Below are 14,469 nucleotides of genomic sequence, written 5' to 3'. Positions count from 1 at the left end.
ATATGAGGCTGACAAAAATGACCAAGGCTCAGTTTCTATCTTTGAGGAGCTCCTAGTTTAATTATTTAATAATTGGCAGTACACTTGATAAAATAGTTGCATATCAAATGGAAACCAATCTGTCCCTGAACTTTCTCATCCTTTCCATTTGCTTCTTCTAGATGAGGATAGGCATTCACTCGGGCTCCGTGCTGGCTGGTGTTGTTGGGGTGAGAATGCCACGATATTGCCTGTTTGGAAATAATGTCACTCTGGCAAGCAAATTCGAATCTGGAAGTCATCCTCGGCGTATCAACGTCAGCCCAACAACCTACCAGTAAGTGTTCTCTGCCCTCTGTCTTCCCGCCCCTGACTTTGACTAGAGCTGATATCCTGTTGTGAGAAGAATTTTTCTTCATCTTATCATTCTCCAAGATATTATATGTAGATCCACCCAGTCTAAAAGATAATAATTGTGACACAGACTTTTATTTGAACCCTGAGAGAGTGCATGGAAAATCTGACTTGACTGAGGTAAATATAGGTTTGTGATTCCCCACAGTCTCTGTCTCTCTGCAGTATATCTGTTTAAAATAAAAGAGAGCAAATGTTAACGGTCTGAATTACACTTTTGTAAAATCCCAATGTTTTTAAAATGTTCCTCAATGTTTATAAAAATCAAAGGGATAAGATAAGAAAGGTAGCTCATTTGTTTTCATTCTTTGGAATAATGAATATAAATAAATAAGAGCTCTGAAGTAAGATATATACTGAGTTCAGAATAAAACTTAAACTGTATTTATCTTAAAGGTCATTTTTGACAGTACTACACAATTTGGCCTCCTGAAATCATCCTTATTTTATGCCTGGTTCATGTCCTCTCCCCCACTATATTTAAGCTCCATATAAGCAGAGAACATGTTGATTTGGATCATCATTATAACCCAGGACTTAGGAAAAATGCATAGAACATAACAAGCACTCTACAAATATTTGTTTGTTTGTTTGTATATTTATTGGTGCATTATAATTATAAATAAAAAATGTAATTCATTGTTACATATTTGTACATGCACACAAGGTAGAAATACAGTACAAATGTTTATTGAATCAATGAATAAATGCTCAACAATAGAGACATATTTCAAATAAGTGGCAAACTTCTCTTGTAGAGATCTTAATAATGGTACTTTGTGCTCTAGTTCATGGAGCAAGGAACTTAAATCAATCATTTCATTTCTATCTTCTTACCATGATCACAGTATTTCCCATGATGGTGTTAATACTTATTTTTCATATTTGGATAACAGTGTAGATATATATATTTTGTGAAAACTTCACTTTTTAGAAAGAGATGACATGTAAAGAATGGGCCAAAGATCCAGGTATGGTGGCACATGCCTGGAATCCCAGTGGCTTGGGAGGCTGAGGCAGAAGGTTCGAGAGTTCAAAGCCAGCCTCAGCAATGTTGACATGCTAAGCAACTCAGTGAGACCTGTCTCTAAATAAAATACAAAATACAAAACATACTTCAATCAGAATGGCAATCATCAAGAATACAAGCAACAGCGCTCGCTTTGGCAGCACTGGAATAATACAGAGAAGATTAGCATGGCCCCTGTGCAAGGATGACATGCAAATTTGTGAAGCATTCCATGTTTTTTCGTTGTCCAAAGTACATGAATGAAGACACGAATTGTGTGAATATACTTTGTATACAACCAGAGACATGAAAAATTGTGCCCTATATGCGTGATATGAATTGTAATGCATCCCACTGTCATATATAACAAATTAGAATTAAAAATTTTTAAAAAGTATAAGTAGCAATAAGTGTTGGTGAAGATGCAGGGCAAAAAAGGTACACTCATACATTGCTGGTGGTATTGCAAATTCATGCAACCACTCTGGAAAGCAGTATGGAGATTCCTTAGAAAACTTGGAATGGAACCTCCTTTTGCCCCAGCTATCCCACTCCTCGATCTATACCCAAATGTCTTAAAATCAGCATACTTTAGTGGCACAGCCACATCAATGTTTATTGCAGCTCAATTCACAATAGCTAAACTGTGGAACCAACCTAGATGCCCTTCAACAGATGAATGGATAAAGAAACTGTGGTATATATACACAATGAAATATTACTCAGTTTTAAAAGAGAATAAAATTATGGCATTTGCAGGTAAATGGATGGAGTTGGAGAATATCATGCTAAGTGAAGTAAGCCAATCTCAAAAAACCAAAGTCCAAATGTTCTCTCTGATAAGTGGATGCTGACCTATAATGAGGGGCAGGGGTGGGGGCAGGGGAAGAATTCCGGGAACTTTGGAGTGGGAAAAGAGGAGGGTGATAGTGGAGGGAGCATGGGAGTAGGAAAGATGGTGGAATGAGAAGGACAACATTACCTTAGGTACATGTATGATTGCACAAATGGTCCAACTCTACATAGTGAACAACCAGAGAAATGAAGTTTGATTCTATTTGTGTACAATGAAACAAAATGCATTCTGCTGTGATGTATAACTAATTAGAAAAAAAACATTTAAATGTTTAAAAAAGTAAAATACAAAATAGGGTGGGATGTGTGGTCAAGTGCTCCATAATGCAATTTCCGATACCCCCGCCCCCACCAAAAAAATAGGCCAATGGTGTGGGAAGTTTGCGCTCTCAGCTTAGACATCATAACTCTTCCTGGCTTTGTTTACGTGTGACCTCAAAGGAACCCCTCCAAATCACACAAGACCTGTGCCCTTTGATGCCGATTCTGAGTTTTCATAATATTTTTTTACGTTAATTGAGTTTGTGATGATCCTTAGTGGAATTAAATGATTCCAACAACTCCAAACATGGGAGCATTTTGTTCTGTTATTGTCCCAAGACCTGCCAAAATAATCAAATGGAGCCATAGATAGACACATTGTGCTGCCAAGTGGGTAGTTTCTAAAATACATTAACTCTGGCCCCAAATCATGTTATTCCTAATAATATAAAATACTTGAACATTCAGTCTATCTTCAGAACAACTTCTTTCTCCCTCTTTACCTATGCCTTATCAACCGTCCATTCTTTAACAAATATTTGTTGATCGTCTACTATATTCCAAACACTATATTAGGCACTAAGGATACAACAATGCAGAGCCTAAATATGATCTCTGTCCTTGTGAAGGAGATCAAAGACTAGCTGGTACCTGAGTAAATAAGTAACTATTACAAGCAAATGTGGAGATCAAGAAACCCTGAATTACAGTATTAAAGCAGGAGGAAGGGTAGGCTAAAAAAGGATGGAGAAATAAACCGAAATCAGACCAGCACTCAAGGTAAATAACATTAAGGGGTTTCTATCCACTTTTGTCAGCTGTTTCACCACTGTGACCAAAAGACCTGATAAGAACAATTTTAGAGGAAGAGAAGTTTATTTGGCACTCATGGTTTCAGAGTTCTCAGTCCATAGACAACCAGCTCCATTGCTCTAAGCCAAAGGTGTGGCAGAACAACATCATGACATAAGAGTGTGGAGAAAAGTGGATCAGGACATGACAATCAGGAAGCAGAGAGTGAGCATTCCTTACCAGGGACAAAATATAAACCCCAAGGGCACACCCCCAATGACCCACCCCTGTCTGCCTACAGTCACCACCAACCAGTTAATCCCTATCCATGGATTAATGCACTAAGTTAAGGCTCTCATAACCCAATCATTTCACCTCTAAACTTTCTTGCACTGTCTCACGTGAGCTTTTGTGGGAGACTGCATATCCAAACCACAACACTACCTAAGCCCTAAGATCAATAAATGACCTTGAGATGTTTAAAGCAGAGGAGGGGCTGGACCAAATTTGTGATTTTAAAAGATAATAGGAAGGAGAACAATTGCAGGGTTGGGCCAGGTTGGGGTGGAGAAGCAATCCAATAGCTGAGAGCAGGCTCTGCTATCCACGTTTCACTGACAGTCCCAACCGTCTGTTGTTTCTGCTTGTCTTCCCATGCTTCAGCAGAGTGGCTGTACTCAGTGACTTTGATGTTCATTTTAATCAGGTGTGTCATAGAGAGAAAGAGAGTAACTTAGCTCCTGGTAAATCCTTGGACAGTCAAAGTCTCAGATCTCTTGTGTCCTTCTACCCTCATATATACAGTCCAGTCATGGGAAATTCTGCTATTCTAGGCTACACAGGCAGTTTATAAGCCAATAGAATGTACTTCTCCTTCCACTGAACCCCCAAAGTGAAATGCCAGCATCGAACTTGCTGGGACATGCTCTATCAGATGGCAAATTTGCCCTCTCAGAGCAAATAAGAATTTGTGAAGTAAAACTGTGTTTTAAGCTTATGAGAGCTTGACATTTTCAGTTTTCATCTTTGAAATTAAATCTTATAGAATTGCCTGGTTATCTTGAAAACTTCAGAGAGGTTCTTATACAATTTATTTTTAGTAAAATTATTTGATTATCATAAACTTTTTGAGAATGGATTAATTTGATATTTTGATAAGCTGAAATAATTTTCTGGATAGTTGGTTCAGAATATGCTTTACCTGGAAATACTCAAGTAATTGATTAAAAAATACTTAGACAACTGCGGAGTACAGAAAGCTAAAAGATAACATTTTTATGATCTCACTGCTGGTTTAATACTATATTTGCTTCAGCTATTTTTAAAAATAGAAATGCGTAGAACATCTCTTTGGAAAAGTCCCTCCCTTTTATTGGAACAAATATCTGAATGAATTAGATGTGTTCTAAAATCCAGTGGTTTGTATATTGTTCTAAAATCCAGTGGTTTGTATATTTATACATATGTATTCATAAACAATATAACTTTATTTTAGTTTTTTAAGTTTTTATAAGTGGTATTTTACTATATAACTCTTTCTCTAATTTTGAATTATTTTAAACAAAATTTCATACTTTTAGGATCTATCCATGATAAAACATTCTACTTTAACTCATCATTTAATGACTGTATGACAGTCTAGTGTATAACTACTCTGTATTTTAATTTTTTTATTATTCCTCAATTGATGAACATGTAGGTTTATTTTCTACTTTCTAATATTAGAAAGTGTATTGTTAAGAACATTATTTACCTGTCCACATTAGATTACATTTCATGCAAGACAATAATTTAGCTTACTCAAGGTTACTAGAATCAAGAGTGATCAAATGTTGTTTATCTTTAACATCATTGTAGACACAGGGAATAAAGTCTGTAAAATCAAAACCACGACTTTGACAAGAGAGCCCTCATTTTTCTAGATTTTATGTGTGTGAGTTATCTTGTGTGCATGTAGTAATGCCCAAGGACCATTTATTTCCTCTTCACCTAGAGCACTTTATTGTTAATTTCATTCCTCCACAAAAAGAAATCTTTATGGAGTCTCAAGTTTTCCACATTTGATGTTTTCATATTTCCTCAATAAATGTGATGTTTTTACTCATCTTTATTCCTACTCAGACCTATTTTAAAATAATGCACATATTATAAACAATTGTTATAACATTGTGCTACTGATCTGTGAAAATGAAATAGTTGTTTATATTAAGAATGGCTTCAGCAAATTTTGAAGTGGCATGAATAATTGAATGATTTGCCTGAGCAGAGTTAATTGTTTTTCCTTGCTATATGCAAACTAAAAATGTAGAAAGACTCTTTAATTATTTTGATATGAAATTTTCTTAACTTTTAAACATTTTTGCTTTTCTCATTTTACAATTGATCAACTTCTGGACTTTCTGTAATGTCTATTTTTCCTTCACTCTAAAAGTGTTAAAACCATGCTGCCTTCTCAGTATTGCTACATGAGCAGCCCCTTAGATTAGAGAATATACAATGGATCAGAATTGAGCAACAGTTAAGTGCACAAGCTCAGAATTAAATGCCTCAGTTAGCATCCTGGCTCACACTCAGTATCTCTGAAATTTAGCAACTTAACTTCTTTGGACCAAGTTTGATCATCTTTATGAGCACCTATTTCAGAAGATTGCTGGTAGGATTTAATGTGATGTTTATATAGCTCATTTTACTTGGAACATAGTAGATATTTATTCATTGCTTCATCCTATTCTTGCTGTGAATAAAAAGATCATCTTATTTCTTCACTTGATTCTCATGTTTTATCACTTTAGCCACATTGAATAATGAGTGATAACTAGAATTACAGACCTCAGCTGACAATCCTGAGGAAAGAGTGAGTTTGGCAATTTGGCCCAAAGCATTTAAGTTCTGACTCAGAACTGAACTAGTGATCAGTTTTTTTCCTCCTATAAGTTTTTATTAGCAAAGGCATCTTACTGATGGTCTAACTCAGTCGTGGGACTAAAACTGGCTGTTTTCTTTTGAAAAATCCCCAAATTCAAGCAGATTTCCATAGTTACTTCAATTAATCAATACATAAAAAGATGTTTGTTTATATATATACAGAAATAATTACTTTCTAATTAGATTAATTGCTTACTATTGGCTTCAGCAACATAACTATATGTATTTTTTAAATCTTACAGTTATGTAGGATACAAGTCTGACTGACATGGGTCTCACTTGGTAAAATCAAATTGTTATTAGGGCTGCATGCTTACTGCAAGTGCTAAGAGATGATGCACTTTCTTACTTTTTTCAGATTCAAGAGGAGGTCACCAGCATCCCTTGGTCCATATCCCCCTTCCTCCATCATCAAAGCTGGGAATAGTGTGTTGACTTCTTCCATCATCACATCTCTTTATCTGACTTTTTTTTTCTCCCTCTTCCACTTTTAAGGACCTTGGTGATTTTATTGAGCCCATTGGATAAGCCAGGATACTTTTTTTTTCATTTTGAAGGTGTCTTAATCTCTCTTTGCCATATAACCTATTGTATTCACAGGTTTCAGGAGTTAGGATGTGAACATCTTGTGGGGCATGGATTATTATGTCTACAAGAATGGAAACTAAAGGCTAAAACATGCCTGAAATATAGCCCAATTCTATCCACCTCCTGTCTTTAAAAACTTTTTTTATGGTTATATTTACATATCAACTATGTAAGCAAAATCTGAGGAAGAAAAGGACATTTGCAAGATGAAATATCTGATGTAAAAAGGATTTTTACTAGGATTAAAGACATAGATTCCTAAAGAGAAACACCTGTTACAGGAGTGATTTGTATTTCTCTATTTAAGATGTGGTAGATTCTTTGACTTGAGGAGGAATCAAAGGATCAGTCCTGAGAGAAATGGAATGTTTATAAAGAGGAATACCATCCTCAAACTTCACATCCTGTCCTAAGATATAGCTACCTTTATACAATCTTTAAAGAAATTGGACAATATTTAATTTGCAAGTATCTTCAGACCACTAGCACCAGGCTTAAAATTCCACAGATCGCATTTTATGATAGAGTTTGATATAGTGCATAAATCCCTATCCTGGAAATTAGGAGAACTGGGTCTAACCTTGGTTGAGATATTCGTCACCCAGATGATCAAATACTGCATATTTTTGCTCTAAGATATCATTGGTAGCCACAGAAAACACAGCAAACATTTATTGAATTACTTATTCTCTTTAAGTAATTTATTCACATTAGCTCATTTATGCCTCACAGCAAGCCTGTGAAGTAAGCACTGTTATTATTCTTTATTTTTCAAATGAGAAGAAACTTGAACTTTGAAAGATTGCATAAGTCCCCAATAGCATCCAGCTAAAGTGTGGGAGTCAGAATTTAAATTCATAGCTGCCTTACTGTAGATCCTTGGTATCCATAGCCAAATGTCTCATTGAGTTGATAACTAATTCAAATAAACTGGCAAAAATAATTATAAATAATTTCTACCTTGGCGAGAATATTTCCTAAATGAGGGAGCAATAGGGAGCAGACAAGAATCAGAGTAAGGAAGATTCCTTTCTGTCTTCCTCTATAGACCTTGCATACCCCAAGGTTGCACTCTTGATTTTCTGTGTTCTTTTCATACTCAGGGTTACAAAAAAGAAGTATATTCTTTCCAAAAGGTTTACTAGGAGTCTCTGTATTTCTAATGACATCAGTATCTCTATCCCTGTATCAAACATGAGTATATGGCAAAGCCATGGCCAATGGAGGCTTCCAAGTGAGACAGTTTCTATGAGGCTGCAAACTTTCAAGTATGTGTCTCTACTGTTTATAAGTTCCTGGAAATATAGGCCTACAATTTAGAATTTACTTAATGATAGTTCAAAGGAATACATCTTTCCCGTATATTGAAAAGATACTTAGAATAATTGAAGAAAGATGAAATCTCCTGGATATATTTTTTCTTTGCATGTAAAAGTTAATAGTCATTAACAATAGTCAAAAATAATGCTAGAAAATCCACTTCTGTTACTTTGTCAATATACTTACTGGTGAGATATTATGTTATAAATATTTACTCTCCTTCCAGGGAATACTTCCTGTGGGAAAATATGTCCAAAGAAATTTCAGGAAATCTTGCCTAGCAGTTTATCAATAACTTCTTTTCTTTTTCTTTTTTGGTCCAAATCAAAATTCTCATACACACCCATGACTTGATAATTAAGAAAAATAAAAAGTATCCAGGCTGCAATGTTTCTACCCTGTCAGTCTTTTAAATAACTTTATTGATCACCCTATCTTTTTCTCTCTAGAAGCAACCAAACAGTAAACACTATATTTCACAAACGAAATATAATCAGTAAAGACAAATGACTAAATAGTTCTCCCAAAAGGAAAACTTGAGCTCTGCCTCAAGAATTGTATTTCTATTTTTCCAATTATAGACAACAACATTAATATTACCCTTTTAAAAGTGCCAATAAAAGTCACATATAGAAAAATTGAATGAGGTAGTCTACTCATTTAGACATTTTTATTTTGTTCTTTTTTTCTTTGTCTCCCTTCCATATTATATAGCATTTGCCCAGAAAATGCAAGTCTGTGGATTGGGATTCATAAGCCTTCCTAATGTATTTTTTAATTTTTTTAAGTTGTTGATTTTTAAGTTGTTGTTTTATTTGTTATATGTGATGCTGAGAATCGAACCCAGTGTCTCACACATGCTAGGCAAGTGCTCTGCCCCTGAGCCACACTCCCAACCCCCTAATGTAATTTTATAAACATGACCCATTTTTTTCAACATTCAGACTATTCCTCAATTATTTTGTATATTTTTACCAGCACATTTAAGGATATTGTAGTGAAATCTTGAGGACCAGAATGCAATATTGCAGTTACTTTTTGGAATAAATAATAGTAAAACTTGCCTTCTAAAGGGAGCACTCATCTCAAGATCTAATTGCTAAGAGTGTTTGTAAGAATCAATGAGAAAAACATGAATATGTAACATGCAGAAAAGAATACATAGACATGAAAAGAAAGATTATGTCTGGCAATTTATATATTTTTTCTTTGTGGTTTACTTAATGATTTGGCATAGATTTGGGCTGTATGGTAGGCTCAAGCTTGAAAGTGGAAGGAGACTGCTGTTGGTCCCTGATAAGGACCTATTATTACTAAATAGTATAAGGAAGACCTCTCCTCACCTAGTTGGGGGATGGTGTAGCATTTCATAAGTCTTGGGTTAGTGTGTTTATGAGTTTTCTGAAGCATTTTCAATGCATACTCATGTGCATTTTTCTGGAGAGATTTTTTTTCCCTAATACTGTCATTAGATTTTTTAAGTGGCTCATGATTCAGAAAATATTAAGAACCACTACACACTGATTAAATTAAAGAATGACCAAATAAAAGCATATGAAGTTCACATTCCTCACACTACCGCTAATTGGCTTATGACCTTGGATTAGTCACATTTCAATAGTTTCATCATCTGTTTCCTTATGAATTATAAAACTCAATTAGGTCTAGATAATTTAAACTTTAAAAAAAAATTTACACTAAACCCTGAAATAGAGAAAGGACAGATTCCACAAGCAGTGAAATTAGAATAGTCTTTAATTTATTTCATAGTCATATATCATTGTTAAGTTTTTAGTTGTGACAAACCCTTGTTTTGCTAGGGGTGTCTGGCATGTCCACATCAGGGAAAACTGAGTAAAGAATTTAAGGAAACTCATGGTACTATCTTTACAACTCTTCTGTAAGTCTGAAAGTGTTCCAAAATAAGATGTTTACTTTTAAAATTACATTTCTAATATCCAGGAAGGCTGATGTCACATGAAAGAGAATCTTGTATACTATTAGAAGCCCACTAAAGTGTTCTGAGCTTGGGAACAAGAAGCAATGATTTGCAAGGAGTAGAATGGGAGTACTAGAGGTGGGCTGACTGTTCTGTTGTCCCAGGCCTGCCGTGGGGTCATGAACTAGGGCATGGTCCTGGGCATAGAAAGAAAGTATATAAGATATGAAAGTCTTTAAAGAACTAATTCTTCTGGCCAACAGAGGATGAACACATTGTCATTTTATATGCTATATGGTCAACACTGTGCCTCAAAGCTTAAAAAACAAAATTTACTGACTTTTGAAAATAATGTCTTAAAATATATTCCCTCTTTTAGAGGTATTACTTTTAGGTTTAGCATATAGTCAAGCTTCTTTATAATTTTATGCTTCTCCTTTTTCTCTTTATACACAACCTTTAAAAGAGATGATGAAAAGATGTACTACATAATTACATTATATTATTTATATATTACTTTGTTATATTAACTAACCTCTTTTTTTAAAAAGCACATTATGCCTTCTAAAAAATTGTGAATTGTACTATGTAAATACATTTTAATATTTAATAAAATATATTATGTGTGGAGAACTCATTTTTTAACCTAGAGAATTGAAACCAGTCTTAATCGGACCTTAATCTTTTAGCTGTCAGTTCTCACTGTTCTTTTGTATGTAATGCTTTGTTAACTAGGAGAAATATGATAGCTCTACCTGCTATGCTCAACCATCCATTCTTGGCTCTGACTAACATGCAGAAATTTCTCATGCATGAGTCACCCATGACTCTATAATCATTTTTTGTGATATTTTCTTACACAACATTGTTTTCCCTGGAGCTCTTGAAAATGTTTCACATTTGGTAGTATAAAACTAATATATTTGATCATATTGCTTTATATGACCCTGTATAATCTGAGTAGTATAGAAATTCTCAATCTTCACTGACTATTAGAACTCTAAACAACTTTTGAAATAAATTAGAGTGAGCTCTTTCTTTTTCTCAAGGAAATTGAGAACCAGATAATTTAAGTGACTATTTAGAACAATTAGCTAATTTTCTCATATCTCACAACAAAAAGTATGCTGTTTTATAGACTCCAAACATTTTCTCAGACTGATTTACTTTTTTTGAGACTGAAGTTATTCCAATTCTGCTATTCTTCTAACATACCTAGGACTTCCTCTACTTCTGAATGATTTAGAAATGTATAAAGGACATAGAATTCTTTAAAATTAATTCTGGTCTTAATTGTAAATGAAATCAACTAAGTATTGCTCATTTAAAAAAATAAATGTTTATGTTTTTTATTCTTTTCACTTTCCCCCTAATCTTTTATACAGAAAGACCAGGATAATGATGGATTTGTTTTTAAAAAAGATTGGTCATAGAAGTTAAAAAAAAAAAGTGAGGCGATTATAATTTACATGAGCTGATTCCAGTTATCTTTCCTAATCTCTCATTTGTCATCTCTTTTTACAGTTCTCTCTGTTGGTGCATAATACTTTTGAGTGTTTTGAATTTTAAGTGTCTTGGCATGTATTGGAAATTAAGATCTTAGACTGTTAAATTTGATTTGGCAGTGTCCACAACAGGCAGTGGGGTAGAATTATCATCATTTATTCAGCAGGTTAAAATTCAAGCATTTAAGAGTCATCAATTTTGTCAGTCAAGTAGGAACTTGGCCACATGAGCTCTTTCTGGAAGCATCAAACATACAAACTTGGGATCTCTTATGAACACACGTTGCCCTCAGTACTTAACCTAGGATGGGATGCAGAAAGAAATGAGCTGGGGTGTCACAGAAATGTTCATCAGACTCTCTACCTTCTGAATGTGAGTAGCCATATAAGAAGACTATCCCTTTTTCAGAACTTATCCACTATCCTGAATTTTAGAACCTAAAAACTGACAATCTTACAATATTGCCTCAAAATCTGCAACTAAAAATGTTAGTAAACTTAAAGTACATAAAAATCTGGTGAGATCTCTGTGTTGTAACTCACAGTGATCTAGGTTCTTACTTTCCTTATTTGGACAAGAGTATTGTTTCCAGAAAATGAATCATTGAGTTTCAAGGGATTTTAGGCTGTCTAGCCAACTCACTAACTCTAGTTCCATTTGGGCCTATCTTTAAACAGCATGAGATCTTGGAGCAGTGAAGCATGAACAAAAGTACAAAGCAGAGTTTCTTCTTTTCTTCCACTCTGATGGAAAGAAAAAGTTAATAGGAAAACTTCAGGAACTTCAGAACACTAAGAAAAACACAAGTTGTCTTGGTGTTTATTTCATTTTCAAACCTGTCATCCTTCAGCACTGAAAGACACAGTACCTAATGCCATTTTAATACAGTACAGATGCATTTCTTAGCAAAAAGATATTCTGGTGAATAATTAAAACAAAAAAAACTTCTAATTTAATATGGAAGACTGAATAATTGAGTTTATCCTTATTCTTTTCTGAAGTTAACTATTGTAATTAATCATTTACTGAAACAATAGTAAAAGTATGAAAGATGTATTACTTTCCTGACATATGTATGTCTACACATGTGTATTTGTGTATATATGAATACATATATGTGTATGCTTAACAGTATTAGAAAGCAAGAAGGAAAGTATATATGAGTGATATTTGGCTTAGTGCAGAGGAGGATGTTGATCTCAGGTCCCATAAAAGAGGTTGCAGCTTGGAAGAAATACATTCACTCTGAATCTAAATAGCAGCTGATTCAAATGTGTACATGGGCACATGTGCACACACACAGAACCTAATTAGGGGATTAATATGCAAGGTGCAACACGTGACTAAGAGGAATTTCAGAAAAGGTGCCAAGAGAAACCATTTTAGGTATTTTAAGTAGAAAGAGATTTAATACAGGGAATTATGTGATTACAGAATCATTGGAAGGGATTAAAATTGGGTGGAAGCTGAATATTTTGAAATCTTACCACTAAAATATAGAACTGGCTAGTTAGGCAAGCTCCTACCTCTGTGGCCAGTGTAGATTAGAATATTAAGACACTGGAAAATACATGCCTGAAAATGCATTTGTGATAAGGGAGTTATATGAAAAAGTCAACAATACTGGGCTATCTTTTTGATACTTGGGAGGCTAAAAAATGGAGCCTGCTTTTGCAAAACTCCAATACTGACAGCTCATGTTAATGGTCCGTTGCCAAGGGAAATTGAATCTATTTCACTTGTGACATTTAAATCTTTGTCAAGTGTATCTAATTGTACTAAACAAATAATCTCTCAGAACCTTAGTTGAAAGACAAATTGGGATATATAGTTCTTAATTTAGATAACCACCATGTACTTACCTAAAACTTTATTACTAAGAAACAAAGGAAGAACAGATTTTGGAGAACAACTAACTCCAGAAGGATATAAGAGGCTTCTACTCCTGAGATATTGAACTAAAGTGGCTCCAAATTCAACCTGGTGAATATGGGGAGCGGGGGTTAGGTGAAAGTTTACATTCTAGACAGTGAGACTCCCAGCTATTCAATACCCATAATGCTGGAAACCATGTTTAATTACACAGGAATGATTGGAGCATTGTTACTTGTAAAAACTGGCCCCAAAGGAAAGACACTAAAGTTATTGATATTTGGAAGCCCTAAGAAAATGGTCACGGAAAACCCATAATTTCATAATTTCTTGCCACACATAAAGTTTCTAATCACATTTAATGCCTCACACTAAAATAGAAAGAGACTTGCAAAGATATTAATCATTTGTTTCATACCTTTGACATGAGAGAAAGAGACAAAAACAAATAAGCAAACAAAACTAGTCAATAAAATTTGGAGGAAACAGAGACAATAAAGCAAACTCCATAACAGGATGATCAATTTTCTCCTAGATAAAAAATAGTACATAAGAACACAACACAATAAAAAAGAAGCAATTATATAACATGAATGACCTGTTGAGAATTAAAAGCGTGGTATCTAAAATTTCACAATTCTGTATAAGTATTAGAAAATGATGATGGAGGCAGTGTTCCAGAAGTATAATAGAAAAACAAGGGAGAAATCAGAGAGAAAAGAAAAGAAATTGGAGGGTTGACTTACAAAGTCCAATATCTGGCAAAGCAGAAATCCAAAAAAAAGAAAACACAAAGTATAAGAAATGATCAAAGAAATAACACAAAAATCCCCAAAAGTAAATGACATAATTTGTTATCTCAAAAAGTTAAAATGTTTTACTAAGAGTCTTTTAACGACTAAATTAAGTTGCACTGAGGCACATATCATTAATTTTCACAATAACCAGAGAGAAAAATGATGATGATGATGATTATAATAATGATGACAAAGACATTAATTGTGGTGGT

General features: G+C 34.2%; 1 protein-coding gene and 1 non-coding gene across 2 annotated transcripts in view; both read left to right on the top strand.

Moving 5' to 3' along the window:
* Gucy1a2 (guanylate cyclase 1 soluble subunit alpha 2) overlaps positions 1–14,469 on the top strand; it is a 271,121-nt gene that overhangs the window by 251,585 nt on the left and 5,067 nt on the right. Inside the window, exon 7 of the mRNA XM_027930780.2 lies at positions 162–316. Within this exon, the coding sequence (XP_027786581.1) occupies positions 162–316 (155 nt within the window). The remainder of the gene's footprint in view (positions 1–161; positions 317–14,469) is intronic.
* LOC114089059 (U6 spliceosomal RNA) lies at positions 1,539–1,642 on the top strand. Its single transcript, XR_003582116.1, has one exon. It is a non-coding gene; the product is annotated as a U6 spliceosomal RNA (small nuclear RNA).

This window comes from Marmota flaviventris, chromosome 9 (genome assembly GCF_047511675.1).
Source record: "Marmota flaviventris isolate mMarFla1 chromosome 9, mMarFla1.hap1, whole genome shotgun sequence".
Classification (NCBI taxonomy): domain Eukaryota; kingdom Metazoa; phylum Chordata; class Mammalia; order Rodentia; family Sciuridae; genus Marmota; species Marmota flaviventris.
This window is presented reverse-complemented; position numbering and strand designations above follow the sequence as displayed.